The sequence below is a fragment of the Acipenser ruthenus genome, chromosome 24, assembly GCF_902713425.1.
Source record: "Acipenser ruthenus chromosome 24, fAciRut3.2 maternal haplotype, whole genome shotgun sequence".
NCBI lineage: Eukaryota > Metazoa > Chordata > Actinopteri > Acipenseriformes > Acipenseridae > Acipenser > Acipenser ruthenus.
The window spans coordinates 19445128-19462077 of NC_081212.1; the positions used below are offsets into that span (position 1 = coordinate 19445128).

General features: G+C 36.9%; 1 protein-coding gene across 1 annotated transcript; it reads left to right on the top strand.

The window, feature by feature from the left end:
* Positions 1-817: 817 nt before the first annotated feature.
* Positions 818-16925, top strand: usp3 (ubiquitin specific peptidase 3). The gene is made up of 15 exons (XM_034048192.3): positions 818-1097; positions 5865-5925; positions 6121-6258; positions 8226-8309; positions 9514-9595; positions 11466-11548; positions 12357-12470; positions 12879-12992; positions 13570-13716; positions 14029-14135; positions 14253-14333; positions 14647-14765; positions 14955-15068; positions 15194-15261; positions 16513-16925. The coding sequence occupies exons 1-15, from the start codon at positions 1007-1009 to the stop codon at positions 16679-16681; spliced, it is 1572 nt and encodes a 523-aa protein (XP_033904083.1). The 5' UTR covers positions 818-1006; the 3' UTR covers positions 16682-16925.
* The last annotated feature ends 25 nt before the right edge of the window (positions 16926-16950 follow it).

The following is a 16950-nucleotide window of genomic DNA, read 5'->3' on the forward strand; positions in this document are numbered from 1 at the left end:
ACAGTCCCACTGTTCAATGACCGCACTAGTACAAAACAATACTAGAAACTAAAACTAAAAACAACAGTTTGCATGAGAGAAAACTTTTTAAAAAAAATAGTATCAAGAAAAATGGTAAACGATTAAATAGTGTTATCCAGTTAAATAATTTGCCAAGAAAGTGCTTTTTAAAAAGTCCTATGGTATTTATTTTTAGAAGAAATTACCTGTCCCTTTAATAGTAAGGCCACTCTTTATTAACGCCATAAAAATATGTATTTTTATCATTTCTGTTCAGTATAGCAATATTGTGGTCAGACTAGAAATTATAATTACAATGATATTTTGTTCACTTACAATTGGTTGCAATTATGTTGTGGTAATTACAATTATACAAAAAAAGCAACACAGACAACGACACATATTAACATGTTTACTCTGTTTATTCAAAATGACCAAGCAATAATCACAGGTAGGAATACAGAAACATACTGCATACTTTATATTTTTTTCAAACAAATGGGCTCACTAAAAGTGTTTTACAAACGTTACACCCTTTTACTGCAGTTACACTACACATAGGTATGACTATCGCGTGCAACCAAACGGCAGTTTGTTTTCGAGATATTTTTTTTCTGTTTGGTATCAACATCTATTTTTAAAGGAAGTGACGTTATTGAAGTATGTTTGACAGCGGTTTTGCATATTTCCTCTGGATTGCAACGAAACGGATTGGATCTTTATTTAGGTTACATCGAAGACACGGATTGGCGTTTTATCGGTTCTGAACCTGGAGTCTTTTTTTTTTTTTTTTTTTTTTTTTTTTAAAGACGCTGTATAAAAAAAAAAGATGGCCGCAGTTTGCTGTATCTGAATGCTCTGTAAATAAAGGAAGAAAGAGATAGCCAGAACAGTCGGGCACGTAGAGTGAGAGAAACGCTTATATACGGGGTATCTGCACTCCCGGACTATCCAAGTTGTAACCCCTCGTTCCCTTGCCCCAGTCAATATTCCCTGCTCTGATGTGATGGAGTGTCCGCACCTAAACTCCAGCGTCTGCATCGCTCCGGATTCCACTCAGTTCCCGAACGGGTCGCCCTCGTCCTGGTGCTGCAGCGGTAAGTCTTCAGCCTTGATACGGAAAACGGTTCGGTTAGACGGAGCAGGAAACCCCGCAGGTTCTGGGACGAGGCCTGTAGTCTTATATTAAAATACTTCCTGTGTTTGTTTACTGCAAGTACTACACTGAAAACTGAATGCCAGGGAACAGATGTTTGTACGTGCGTGTGCCAACAGTGGTACTGTGTAAACAGTTTTGAATTTGCGTTATTATTAATTTATCCACTGTACAGATAACTTCATTTTATCATTATGCCGTCACATAAAACAGGTTAACTCGGGTTATTTTTCTACTAATAACTAGTCGTGAAATTGAAAATGTATTTAAAAAAAAAAAAAAGTGACCCGAGGTCAAAATTAATGCTAACTTAAGCAATTTAAGAAATGGTTTGCGTTTACATTCTTCTGTGTGTCTACTGTGGATGTGGGCAAAGTAATTGCATTTTAGCATCGCCTAAGGTGAATTTAACAAACGACTTAAGATGTGTGTCACATGGGGTGTCTTATTTCCATGACTTGGCGCTTCAAATTCGTGCTACACTGTTCTTGTGGAATAACCACAACTACCATATTTCATAACAGTTATCTTCAGTAACTATGACATTGGCACACATAAACACATTAAATTAATGTGTCAAGTGGCGCAATTGACAATTCAGGCTTTGAGCTTTTTTTTTTTTTTTCCCTGAAGTTAGTGGGTGACGTGTGTCTTTTTTTCTGTTTAAAGTTTGTTCAGGAAAATAGAAAGTGCATAATGCTCATCACATCCAGGTGTGTAGGTGTTTGTTGGAGATCCAAGACCTCCAATGAGACTGTGTAGTCGCTAATTGTCACCAGGATTACATACTGCATCTGTACGTTTGCCGAAAAGCATAACCTTTAAATGTTGTTTTCATAAAAGCAAGCATTTGACAAATTCAAATACTGCCGTTTTATTTTTTTTTAATGTGACAAAGTCCAGGAAATATATCAAACTTTTAACTGGCAAAATGATAGTTTCCAGTGAAATACGAAATTGCCTGCTCTTTGTTGTACAGCTCTCCACTCCCTGAGTATTCCTTTCTGGACATAACCCTTTGCATTGATGTCATCAGCTTGAGCCTGGTGAATGAGCAGTAGGGTCTCTGCTTTACAGCTGGTCACCACTGAGGATATTGAATATAAATAGGGCTGAGTTCAGTTGGTGCTCAGTGCCAAACGTAGCCTTGGATTTCTTGTTCTTTGCAGTCAGCAGAGTTGGCAAAAGTGACAAATTATACATGCGGCCTGAACGAACATTAGTAATCTGTCATCTTGCAAGGAATTTTGAAGTATTAAAATACCCCCTTTGTAGCTGGGCTATAATTATATACCCATTCGCTTAAGCACAGTACAGTACCACATCAGTTTGGAAAAACTTTTTTTTAATTATTACTATTGATGTGAATGGCAGTGGTATTAACATCCACCACTGTTCTAGATCTTGTGAATTGATTCACTGTGTTAAAGTGAGTTGCTATTACTAAGAGTGTATGACAGAAAATTAAGAATGAGGTCTGCTTCAATGTTTGTTTCCTTTTTTTTATTTTATATAAAAAACTATCGTTTGGAAAAGCCAGGCGTGGGGCAGCCCATTGGTCTTTCTGTTTTCCTGTGTGCAATTGTCATAAACTGTTGAAAAAGAACAAAGCAGCAGTCGGCTCCTGGACTGACAAAGCCACATACCCCCTACAAAGTGGTGCAAGCTGTGCACTGGAGCAATTAAGTCAATCTGGCTCACTGTGTCTTTTAGCATTCAAGTGCGAACAGCCACATATAACCGTTTTGCAAAAAGTCCAAACAAAGCATTGCCACACCAGATCTTTGGTACTACGTTGCACTGTTATTCGTATGTTTTGCTCTTGCCAGCTGGCTAATAAATGTAGCAGCTTTGATTTGCTATTTGAGTAATTTAGAGTACTTTTAGGGGTAAAAACTGAAAATAGCTTGATTTGTATCCAGCTTTTACACGAGGCGAAATCTGAACTACATTTGTTTCTGGTAAGCAATTTAGGGAACAGTACCGCCTTTAGGCTATGTTAACAGTATGCATTTTTTTTCCTGTCACAGAAGCTTAGTATATGAGCCCCACTTGCACTGCATAATGTTGCTATAGAGATAGTCCAGCAGCTGCATTAGGTTGATATGCATTGGCCAGAAAATTGTTGTAACCAGTACAGTGCAAGACATTTCTTTTCATATTGGATATTCAAAGTATTTTCCATAAATGTTAAAATGTTGAACAGTTTTCTACGTAAATAAATAGCACTCATGATGGCTTACATTCCAGGATGTTCATTTTTTAAATACAATGGTAAAGCATGCATTTAATATTGTTTCACTTGAGGCTATAAGGATACGGTTTGCTCCATAATTTTGAACTTTGGTTTAAAAGATCTGACTTTACAAAAGCTGGTCGTGTAGACTACAGTTGCATGTACAGCCTCAATTCACCCTGTGTTTAATTTCTGTTCTGGTCAAGTTCATTTGAAAGTGTGCATGGTTGGGGGAACAGACTTGCTGTTAAATTATTCATGTTGACTTAACAGATCAAATAAATATTCAGGGATGTACTGTATGGTAATGATAGGATTAACTCGTCTCTGAAAACCCCAGTGCACATTATATTTAGAATTCATTGGTTATAAATATGCAGGATTGCCTTTATTCTTAGCCCTTTTTTTTATAGACAAAGTAACTGCTGGAGTCATGCATATGGTATACAAAAGAGAATTCTGAACCTTAATATCTGCCCTTGTACTGTACTGTACAGTCTGCCTCTATTCTATTTCCCTTGTTCCATCACATCACACCATGGTGTGATACTGCATGATGGCCAGTGTGTGTGTGTCTGTTAAGAGAAAGGTGAGAACACGTTCATTACAGCCACTTCTAAGCTTTCAGCTGCTCTACAAAGAGCACTGCATGCAAGAGAATTAACTGTTCCTTGGCAACGGCTATTTCGGATGCATGTTGTCTGAGTGGGTTCCATGCACAAAGATCAATCTCTTTATCCTGTCGGGGGTGGAGAATAAACTAAAATAGACTCCCCCCTCTCAGTCTCATTCAGTATGAGCAGTGCCTCAAAGACTCTGGTCAGGTAGTAGCCCTGATATCAGAATTACTTCAGTTAAGTAACCCTAACACAAGTAAAATTGTTCTCATCAGACAGCAACCATGCCTTCATGACCCCTGTTTAATTTTCATTCAAACTCATTTTCGCTAAAGCAGACTCAGAATTGGGTTGTCATCAGCGCTACCAGTGTTACCAGAAAAAAAAAGAATTTCAGTGTACCAGCTGAAAATGAGGCTTTTGATGCAAGCTTGCTGTATGCATTATAGGTGGCTCTTCTCTAGCTTCTGTTTTCTAGATGAATAGAAATGATTGGGCATATGGCGCGGTGCTGCCAGTATGGTCAGCCTACTACATCTCTGCTAGGGTGCCAGCTGGTTTAGTGTGGACTCATCCTCGACCAATTTCTGCAGCAATCATTTTTAAGCCAATGTCCCTCTCTGCAACAATAAAGCCAAGTGTTTTTTTTTACACGAGTAGATGCTCAAGAGACGTTTGTCTCTTCCAATTTGCTTGATATATCTTGGCAACAAACTGTGTTGACTGCTGAATGAACAAGTAATAACTGTCAAAAAACTGTGACTAATATCCCCTTCAGATAGAAGTACAAGCTGTCTATCCACATGACATCTAGCGAAACTTTCTTTTTAGGGTTCTCCTTCAAATTGTGAATCCTTATGTAAGGTCCTATGAAATCTGTTTTTATTATTTTGAATTCTTGTATTCTTTCCTGATTTCGATTTTTCTGTAATTTTGTTTTTTTTATAACCACAAGTGTTTGATACATTGACAGTGATAAAGCTAGAAATTCATGACAAAATATGACACAAAAAACCTTTCTAAACGGTTTTAATGAGAACTTTAGAGAAAAAAATGCAGCAACTAGACCCTACATTCTGCAGTAGTCATTACAGTACTATCTGCTCAGAATAACTTCTAGGTAGTCGTTTTCCCCCAAGCGAGAACGGTAGCTAGCAAGTGAAGTGGCACAAGAGGCAGTCCTTTTTTACAGTTAAAACCACGGTTGTATATGGTGGCTGAGAGGTGCAAAAATATTTGTTTCATGCATTCCCATGATGTGTGTTTCTTGAAGCCTCTTGTCATTTAAACACCATGCAATTTCAATGTAACTTTTAAAATATATACATATATATTTTGTTTGTTTTAGACTGATTTTGTGGTTATGTCCTCGGGTGCCTAATTTTTTTTTTCTCTGAATTAATCGATTCCGTCCGTTTTCTGTGCAACGTGGATTTCATAGGGCCCTACTTATGCACTGATCCTGTATGTCTGTTTGTCACACAACAGGATGAACTTGGTAACTGCCTTGAATTTTCTCATTGCCTTTTAAAGTCCTTTCGGATTGCATTTTGGTATAAACCGATGAACTGTTGATCAAAAGTATTAGTCCTATAGTTAGTAACTCGAAATTGATAACCCTCTCTATTAAACCTAACATTTAATGTAGTCTTGAATATACTTCTAACCGGCAATTGAGATATTTTCTGGAGGGGCCAGAATGTATGTAATGAGTTTTACACACATCTAGAGAACAGCTTCTCATGATAGACGCTTCTTGTTTTGTATTGGCAGCTCTTCCGGGGGTGTAGTGTACTCTTTTACTCACCTACGTGTCAGATTTGTACATGACATCTTATTGTGTCCTCTCTTTCAGTTTGCCGCTCAAACAAAAGCCCGTGGGTGTGTTTAACATGTTCAAGTGTGCAGTGTGGAAGGTAGGTGAAAGGCTTGAGAAAGGAAAATGCACCATATCATTTCAGTGTTTCATATCATATCTTGGATATTGTTTTAAGGTAGCTTTCTCAACAAAATTGTGGACAATTGGTGAACTTGATATGAAAATAAATGATAATGCTTTTTCAGGCTTGTATTTATTTATTTATTTATGTATTCATTCATTTCATTTTAAGATACGTAAATGGACATGCAAAGAAGCATTTTGAAGACTCGCAGATTCAAGCCAGCAATTACAAGAAATCTGAAAAACACGACAAGGAGAAGCCACAGCATGCTGTGTGTATGGATTGCAGTAGCTATAGCACATATTGGTATGTAGAAGCAGCTTGCTGTCTCTGTGTGCTAACTGTACTTTAACAAAGAGGTGAAGCGAGCTGTCAAGGAATTGACAGAAGCATGATGGAAAATCCCAGTGTGTGTCACAATGGCCACATTCCTCTGAAATACAGTTCTAGTTTTAAGTGGAATTTCTGTTGTATGCAGGACTTGAATGAATAACCCATATCAAGACAGTATTAAGTGGCCTGCCCTCAAAAGAGCCGTTATAAAACTTGCAGCACTGAGGCCAAAGTAGTTTGGGTAGATTTGTTAGAGTTTGCAAAAACTGTTCATGTTGGTGTTTGCAACCTGCTATACCTTGTTACAATATAGATAGATGCATGAATGCGCTTCACTGAGTTGCAAGAAAATAATTTCATCCACGGTTTTTGTGACGTTATAAATTACGAGACCAAAGGTCTCGTAATTCATAAACTGTCACAGAAACCCGAGCATGAGCATTTAAATAATATTTTTAATTGAAGATAGTTTGAAATCCAGGACTGGGTGCAGTGTTATTGTGAGTTTCAAGCCCCTTTTTCAGTTGCTTGTAATCAAGTTTAGTAAAATTCCCAATTAATAAAAGAAACAAAGTTTAGGTTAAGGATGAGAACATAGCATATTGGTAAACAAACTTTTAATTAATATGGATGTGGAAAATGTTTTGCAAGTATGTTTTCAAAAAGCTCTGTTAATAAATTTCCCCTACGCTGAAAATAATGGAACCTCTGCTTTTAAAATAAGTTGAAATCTTTCTTTATAGGAACTGGATTTCTTTTGATTGCACAACAGCATGTTATACAGGGAAGTGTGGTTTGTATAGGAAGTGGCCTCCACCTTGCCAGCGGCTACTTTTTCATTCAAGTCACTTTAAAACTGGAAGTGCTTTGTTTCCTACAGGTTTTAGGAATGTGCCTTTTTTTTTTTTTTTTTTTTTTTTTTTAAAGATGAGGATTGAATTGCAGCAGCAGATTCGTTCTCGTTTTACATAGCTCATGTTCCTTTGTGGATTCCACTGTTTTGTGTGGAATTTGTGACTGAAAACCACTGCAGGAGCCCCTCTGCATCAGGCATGAAAAGCTGGAGGGAATTCAAAGCACTGGATAAGATTTTTGTTCTTTACATAGTGATTCCATATGCTTGCAGTGTTTGAAGTAAACTCCCTACAGACATACAGAAGAAAGGCTGTTCTGCATAATGATCACTGTGATCGGCTGATAATCAGCTGTTCAGTTTTCCAAGCCAGGAACAAGAACAGTTCAAAAATGTAATAATCGTACAAGTAATTCAGATTTCATGTGATTAATGAGCATTATACTTGCAGTTCTTTATTTTCCATATTGATATTTCTTGTTTGATACTGGGATTGCTATTTCAGACCTACAGGTCTGAATACAGAGACACCTTGAGGTCTATTCTATTGATCTAAAAACCCAGAATTCCAATCATTATTTTTTGCAGACAGAGAGACTATATATGAACCGGAATGTTTTGATTATTTTATTGGGCCGTTTATTGATAATTTAAACAGCAGTTAGAGCCACCATGTTTTAAGATCGGTTGAATATATCTTCTTTTATCAGACTTTCACAGTTTTCTTTGAGGTACATTTTCTTGAAGGTTCAGCAGCTTTTATTTTTATACTCTGTGGAAGGAATGAGTGGGTAACAGAAACCAATCCAAACATGTTCATTAAGGCTTACAGTAGCAACAAGCCTACATTGTTAACTTTTTCTCTGTTTTGTGTTCTATGTAGGCTACATTTTAAAATAATCAAGAGATGGTGCCATAGTGTTAAATATTACAGAAAACGTAACACTGAGAATTCTAGGGTTGGGACAGGATTACAGAATGTGTAACTGTGATTAACCCTTAATTACATTTTATAGTATTTTCAAGCTTTAATTGTTAATAGATTGGTGTAATAATTCACTAATGCAGAGAAACTTTGTCCTTTCAGCTACAGATGTGATGATTTTGTTGTCAACGACACCAAGATGGGCCTGGTGCAGAAGGTCAGAGAACATCTACAAAACTTGGAAAAGTAAGTACAGAGATACAGAAGAAGATTGCAATAACAACTCTGAAAAAGATTAGTTTACACTGCATTGTGATTAACAGCAAATAATCCATGTTACAAACTTCTGTTTTACAGAAAAGGGGGACATTTGAATTTCTTTCTTTCCCATTACTGTAGATAAAGAGAATTATGCCACCTGGATCTAACCGATAGCTGAATTAAATAAAGCACATGCCTACCCCAGTCCATTACTTAAAATCAATGTGTAATGTGTTGATATTAAAGGTACAAAGAGCCCAGGGGGGAAAAAGTCTTCTGTTGAACCATACAGCTATTGCAGGATTTGCAAGCACTCAGTACATGTGTTATTGTCTCTGAGGACTCGCTGGTATGAACACGTGTTTTACTGATCAATAATTTTTCTTTCGAACGGTAGGATTGAATTTGTGGTGTACAATGGAAGCCTGTGTCTTATATCTTGGAACAAATTAAAATAAAAAGAGAATTGTCTTGCAACAATTTTGCTTCTAGGCATCAGGATTCTGAATGTATAATTGCTCAATGCTTGCCTACTTAGTAATGAGGGATGCATATTAGGGAGCTTTTTTTTTTTTTTTTTTTTTTTTTTTTTTTAAGTTTTCCATCCACGAGAAATATGATGGTTCTAGTTATTGGAGAATGTTACACCCTCTTCCCTACAAATAGTTTTACTCCAGGCATGTGGTCTTGGAAATGAACACGTTTACCGACAATTTATTCTGACTTAACAATAATCAAACGATTATTGAATAAAAATCTTAAATTACAAAGAAAACATGATTGCATAGTAGCCCGTACTTGGTGTGTTCCCTTTGCTTGTCCAATTGTGATAACACTTCATAAGGACCTTTAGAAGTGTATCAAAATCTGGGGGTTCATGGAGGCAGTCTGTTTGTACCAAAGTTTTTTTTATATCTAAATAACTGCTTATCCAGTTAGGATGAATATCAAAAAGGACATTATGTAGCACAACTTATTAAAAGTATGTAAATCTTGGGGGTTTATGAAAGCAAGTTTACAGGTTAATAAGATTAGATCAGAATAATAAGTAGAGAGACAGTAATTTAGTTCAGTTCTTGAATATCCATGAATATTTCTTGAACTACTTTGTATGTTTTTTTTACACTCAATGTAACCCCCAAGAATTCACACTTTTTTTTTTGTTCTTCTTTTCTCTTTGATAATGCAGCTCTGGCTTCAGTGTGGATAGACACAGAAAAAGAAAACTATTGGAAAGTTCATCCCTCAACAATAAACTACTGAAAGTCAATGTAAGTATTATTCTGCAGACTTTAACCTACAGCATCTCGAACAAACATTCAGTTAAAGCTGTAATACCCCGGCTCTATATTTTAGATTGGGTAACAATGTTTTATTTTATTCTTATTGCAGTAATACAATACAGATTTCTGAGCAGAGTTGCGTTGTTTGAATGAGAGATCATTCAATATCAGCAAGAGACTAATAATCAGTTAACTTTAAAAGTGTAAAAGCCACACACTTAAATAGTTACCTGAAACTCAGGAAGAACGCAGTGCCAAAACTAATTTATCATAGCAATATTAATTAATCAACAGCATAAAGTTTTTGTATTTTTCTTATTTAGAAATATGAATGACAATTTGACTCTGAAGAAAACGTTCTCTTATAAAAAGTTTAGTTTTCGTTCTGTAGAAAATATTTTTTTACCATTCAAACAATATCATTTCATGTCTAACATTAGTTGACATCAGATCTCAGACAATTAGACATTTGCCTCTGCATCTTATTCACCACATAGTGTGCAGCATTACAACTTGTCATTGCAACATTGTTAAAGCCTTTAAATTTGCAACATTGCAGCCACGAAAACCAAAGAAAGAAAATACATGTAACAACAGAGTTCAGTGAGCTTTTATTATTTAAATTGGTACACTGCCGGGCAGTTAAAGGTTCACGAAATACTAAATAATACAGAAATTCTAAAGCCATACCAAAGTATGAAAAATATGGAAGCGTCCTAGTTCCAATTTTTTAAAAAAAATCATATGTAGGACTTTTTATCTCCTACGTTGGACTTTGCATCACCTAATTAGGGCATTTTATCTCCTAATTAGGAGATTAAAAGAATTAGGAGAAAAAGTCCTACATGGGAGATAAAGTCCTAATTAGGAGATTTTACTTTTTTTTTTTTTTTCATTGGCACTAGGACTCTTCCATAGGAAAAATAATGATGTTGAAAGAAAATGAAATAGACCCCACTACTTGATCGGACTTGATTCGGGAGAGCTGTTCTTTCAGCACCACGTGCAAAGAGAATTCGGGCTGCCTTGCGTCAGTCTTGCAAGGTTACCTTGTTTCTATCTAAGCTGTGGGGCAAGGAGGAGTCGATTGGTACCGGTTTTAGGGGTCCTTTTAAAGGCTCGGTTCAGCGGGTTTTGTCTTGGTCCGGGTGCATTTTAATGAGTAAAACAAACTAGAAGTGCTTTCTTCACCATCAGCCCGGGTGGCTGTCGGCAGTTGACGAACTGCTCAGGCAGATGCCAAAATTACATAAAATTCGAAGCTAATTCGGCATCTCCCTGCTGCAGCTGGGCACTTCGCCAACTGCCCGGGCATTACGGCAACTGCCCGATTTCAGCAACGGTCCATAACGTATATATAAAATATGTATAGTTTACAGTTGTTGCTGTAAATGTCCATAGTGAGACATTCGCAAAATTAAGTTGCTGCAGATATTTCCTGTTTTGCAGTATCTGCTTTCAAGTGGGTGGGGTAGTTTTTCAGCAAATTTGAAGAAGAAATTGTCTTCGCATTGTTTCATTTAAATCAGTTAGTAGTAGACAAAAGATATCTTTGTAGAAGTACTGGGGCTGTGCTGATTCATTTTCCAGAATACAATGCAGCAGGATATTCATTGTTTTTATTTTGTTATACTGAGTTGCCTTGTGGGTTTCAAATATTAATTGTAAAATCAAGCAGGCACCACAAATCAGTGGTCCCTAGAGTCTACTGCTCAGACCCAAGCAGAAACGTTGTAAAATAGGTTTTTAAATGATATATAAATGTGGTTTTCATTCATGCAGTAACAGGTTTATTTAAAATGGCAGTCTTGTTTTTTTCTCTTGTGATTCTTAACAAGGTTGTGTGTTTTCTTTAAAGGGTAGTTCCTCTGCTCTGTGTGCTACTGGCCTTCGTAATCTGGGAAACACGTGCTTTATGAATGCCATTCTCCAGTCCCTCAGGTAATCAGCCATTCCTGCATCATTGCTGTGCTTCAGTGAGCATTGCGGTTCACCATAGGAGTTCTTAATCCAGTGCTTTCATGTAGAAAAGCACATCTTCCAACCTGCAAATATTTCAACTGTAATGTTTCTTTTATACATTTTAAAATGTTTGAATTACTGCTTGTAAATTTGTTAAATGAAGACATTACTGTACTTACTGTAATGTAGTATTGTAGAGGAACTTCAGAAACTATGCATCACGCCAACTGTGCTTTGCTGGGTTGCCTGGGCACAAGCAGCAGCAGCAGCTTTAGTCTAAAACTGAATGTTTCACTTTTGGCCATGACCCAGCACTTTGCTTAGAGAGTGTTGAAAAAGATGTGTTAATGTGCAATGCATGGATGTTTCATAATAGAGACTCTGAAGCTGAGTTGTAACGATTCTGCTGTAAAATCTGCAGTGCTTCTTTTATTGTTGTGGACATTATGGTTGGTTGTTTAAGTTATTCAAGTATTCACACTCTATTCCAGAGTTTGGAGTGATGTGCCCAAAAAAAAAAAAAACCCCAGACCTGGTTGACATTTAATTTCCTCAAGCTGATTGCTACTCTCTTTCAGAGACGTGTCCCTGCTACAGTCCAACCTGCAGTAACAGCCTGTAAATCATTCACACTCTGTCAGATCTCAAGAAGCAAAACACAAATTGTAAAATACTCCTGACTTTTTCAAACCAGTTCAGCCACCTTTTTTTAAAAAATGTATAGTTTTGTTGTTTAACCACATAGGTAATTTTTTTCTTCTCAAAATAGCTATGTTATGTTTTTCAGTAATATTCAACAGTTCTGCTGCTATTTCAAGGAGCTGCCGGCTGTGGAGTTGCGCAGTGGGAAAACTGCAGGTAGAAGAATGTACCACACGAGGAGTCTGGGGGACAACAGTGTGTAAGGTCCTATTAAGTTTTATCAAAATTCGTGGGGGTTAGTGTTGTCAGTTTTGAAAGGGGAGTACTGGACGTTGCGTTTATCACAGTTCACACTATACCTGATCATAAAAAGTGTCAGTTGTAGTTCAACACAACTTAAATCAAATTCCGGCAGGGTTTTTTTCTTTTTTTTTTTTTTTTTTAAACATAAAATAAATTGGTGTCCCTGTAGCATGTCGTTATTCTGAATTGTCAGCACTAACGATATGTTTTTTTTTTAACCACACAGCATAAAGCAGCTTTTTTCTAAATATACATGTGTCCATTAATAGATGCCATGAATGTCCATGATCTGATACCTGACCCTTGATGCTTAAGATTTGACCACAATGCATTTTCATTTCTGTTCTCTCTTCCTCCTAAACAGCTCCCTTGTAGAAGAGTTCCGGAAGACACTGTGTGCTTTGTGGCAGGGAAGTCAAACCGCATTCAGTCCTGAATCCTTATTTTATGTTATTTGGAAAATCATGCCAAATTTCAGGTACAGTGTTCAGAAATGTTTGTGTACATGTTGCATCTCTCTCCCTATGTTAGAATGGGTTTATTAACACACACACACACACACACACGCACCTTCTTTTTATACCAATAAAAATGATTAATTTCAATAATCCAGTTCAATTTCATACTGCAAGTACTGCACCAATTACATTTTTGTTTTACATATTCTAATTTCTTCATTTAGAAAATTCAATATAGAGTGATTCTTCAGCCATTTTAGGCCTAATGCACAAAGCATTTACCACAATGCTAAGTAACCTGCCTTTTTTCTAAAGATAACAATTTTTGAAAAAAAATAAATAAATAAACTTGCTAGTTCTGTAACATTAGCAGTGTGTGTTTCATTAAAAGGAAAGTGTGCAAACTTAGCAGTGGGGTAAATGCTTTGTCAATATGGCCATGACAGGATGGGACATGAAGTTCACATACTCTGTATTAATACATTAATTTTTATAATGTCATAAGGGTGGATTATTCTACCAATTTAAAGTATATCAGAAAGCTAGTAGTCGTTTTGTGTAAATTGACAGACTTTGTGTTTTGTTTGTTGTTACCAGGGGATACCAGCAGCAGGATGCTCATGAGTTCATGCGGTACCTTCTGGACCATCTTCACTTGGAGCTTCAGGGAGAATGCAATGGAGTTTCCCGCTCCACGATTCCACAGGAGGGAGCAATGCTGTCTGTAGGGGGCAAGTGCTGCATGTATGTATCCAGTCATCTGGGCAGGCTACAAATGCATACATCATGTATTTAACCCTTATTTAGGTTTAGCTAGGAAACTTACAGATTTGTATGCATTATAGAATATTTATACCTGGATATCCTTGGTTCTGTTGTCGGTATTAATATTACTTTTACATTGGGGAAATATCCAGACGCTGTATAAGCAAATATTGATCCATTGAAAGAACGTGCTTAGTCGTTAGTGACTGTTGATGGCTGGTTTTGACATTAAGAAGTTTGCAGCATAAAATTGTTACAAGTGGCTTTAATACTGGGGTTCTTTTGTTTTAGAAATGGGACTTCTACAGTTGTGACATCAATATTCGGAGGTATTCTTCAGAATGAAGTGAATTGTTTGATATGTGGGACCGAATCTAGAAAGTTTGATCCATTCCTTGGTAAGTATTTCAATATGATATATATATTTTTTTCTTCTTGCAAATTCGTAATGGACTTTTTCTTTACAAATGACAACAGTAAAATAAATAACCAAGTTTTTAAAATTACTTTTTTAGATCTTTCGTTAGATATTCCAAGCCAGTTTAGGAACAAACGAACAAAGAACCAAGAAAGTGGACCAATTTGCACTCTGCGAGGTAAGGACTACATGTAATTATATCCATCTCTAATCTTTGGGTACATCTGTGCTTCACATTTCTATACAAGGCCAAATGACCACCAGCTGTTTAATTCAAACTTTAAATGAGCATTGCAAGAAATGAAGGGAGAAGTTAGATTAAGTTCCTGTAGGTTATTGGAACTGTAAAACATGTTTATTATGACCACTCAAGGGATCTTCTGAAAACGGTCTTCTGAAATCGTGGAGCGGGTCTTGTACGGACAAGTGGTCTTTATTAACATGTGATTTTACCATTGACTGAAATTATTGTCACGGTTTCCATGTTTCAGACTGCCTGCGCAGTTTCACAGATCTGGAGGAACTTGATGAAACGGAGCTGTACATGTGCCACAAATGCAAAAAACGTCAGAAGTCCACGAAAAAATTCTGGATTCAGAAGCTACCAAAGGTGTGAGCGGTGAGAGGGAATAAAATGAGCAGAATTAAGACACATGTTGATTGGTTACCTTTCCCTAATTGGGGATTTATGTACCAGCAGTTACTGAAATGTAGGATAAAAAGAAAAGCTAAGTGGAAGTAAGCACAGACTCTGATTTCTTGGTTTCTTTACTTTTTTTTTTTTTCTTATTTCTTTTAGGTGTTCTGCTTGCATTTGAAAAGATTTCACTGGACCGCGTATCTCAGAAACAAGGTAGACACGTATGTAGAATTTCCACTGCGAGGTCTAGACATGAAGTGCTACTTATTGGAGGTTTGTATACATAATGGCTCATCATTTTATACAGCAGATTTAATATGACAGGAGTACTCTGCCTTTTTAATGGTTTCATACCTGAAGCAATAATTCTCTCCCATTTTTAAATCCCTGAATTCTAGCCTGAAAACAGCATCCCAGAAAGTTGCCTTTACGAACTTGCAGCTGTGGTTGTGCATCACGGATCAGGGTATGTAGCTCATAATTTTACGAACAGAATGTGTTTTCTGAGTCATATGCTCCTGTATTTGCTTCTTTTCATTAGTTATAGTTATTGGTTATTTTCTAGACTGTGAAGCCTAAAGATAAATTATACAGTTATTAAAGACCAAAATGTTCTTTCAAAAATTAGTTTGGTTTCAATCTACAGTTACCTGTATTTATTTGAAAGTCACTTATTCTTGTCTGCTTCTGCGATGATAGGAGTATTTCTACCACCTCTTCTGCGTTGTTGAACAGCTCAAAGTCTGTTTCCCCTTTGAATGGCAATATGTCTTTTTAATCATATTCTTAGCTTCAGGCACAGAAATAATGTTTTACGGGAGTTCAGAGGCAGTAATGCGGAAACTGTAACGAGCAAAAGAGAATTTTTTTTAGCTGGAAACTTCAAAGTAACACCAAGCTGATAAGCGGAGAGTGGTTTCTTCTACAGGTTTATTGCTGTGGATGGGAGTAAGAAAATATGGTCGCTGGTCGCAGGAGGTTGTTCACAGTTAAATAATAGAGGAAAAAGGTTCAGTGGCCTTGATGTAACTTGGTGCCAAAAAGGTCCATACATCTGGCTTTTGTTATCCTCTTGAGACCCTTTGATTCCAGTGGCATTATCTCTTTGGATCTCTCTGAAGTCTTAGAGCCTGGCCCCCCTTCTGGTCCACAGCATTGTTATCTTGTTAGCTTGCAGTCAATGTTGGGCAAGAAGCTTGTAGACGCAAGGTCTCTTATCAATTGTTAGCAGTACATGCAATTTGAACCAAAGTCTGCTATCTGCAATATTAGTCTCTTTTCAGAAAAGAACACCAGTATAGCTCTGCCAGTCCACATGCATAGCAAACTGCTAATCAATTCTCGATCCATGTTTTCCAACAGGCCTCTGCAAGCAGTGACTCGTGACATGTAGTCTCTCTTCAGAGGTGGTCGCTAAGGCAGATTTTACTGTACTTATTTCTGTGGCAGTAACACATTTAAACAGCTGGTACTAAAATAACAATTTTATAGAGAATTACGGGGCTTGAATATTTACTGCTTACTGTGTATAAAGCTTTTGACTTTGTCATTCTTACTGTTGCTGCCTTTTTGTGATACTGTTTAAAAATAAATTTACAAGAAAAAGTACTTTTAACTGTGTCCTCACTGACGTCCTCTGTCAAGCTCCTGGACGTTGAGGCAATTGGCTTAATGAAGTGTTGTTTTTTTTATTGTTCCTTTTTCTCTTTCTGTTTAGTGTTGGTTCTGGACATTACACAGCATATGCAACCCACGAGGGGCGCTGGTACCATTTCAACGACAGCACGGTCACGCTCACCGACGAGGAGACGGTGGTGAAGGCCAAGGCTTACATCCTGTTCTATATAGAACGCCAGACCAAATCCGCATCGGACTCCAAACTTTAATACCTCTCTCTCCCTGTCTGTCTGTCTCTCGCTCACTCTCTTAACCCTTTTATGTACTGAAGCATTCTGACAATGCACAACTATTCCAATTTTTCCATCAACACTTGATTCAAGACTTCATTTTCATCATGCACTTTTTATTTTATTTTATTTTTCAAATTACTGTTGTGAATTTGAGTTTGTTGTCCAAGTGCTATTTTTTTTTGTTTTCTTTTAAACAGAATTTTTTTTTTTTTTTTTTTTATCAGAGAACCTCGGTAAAATGTAAC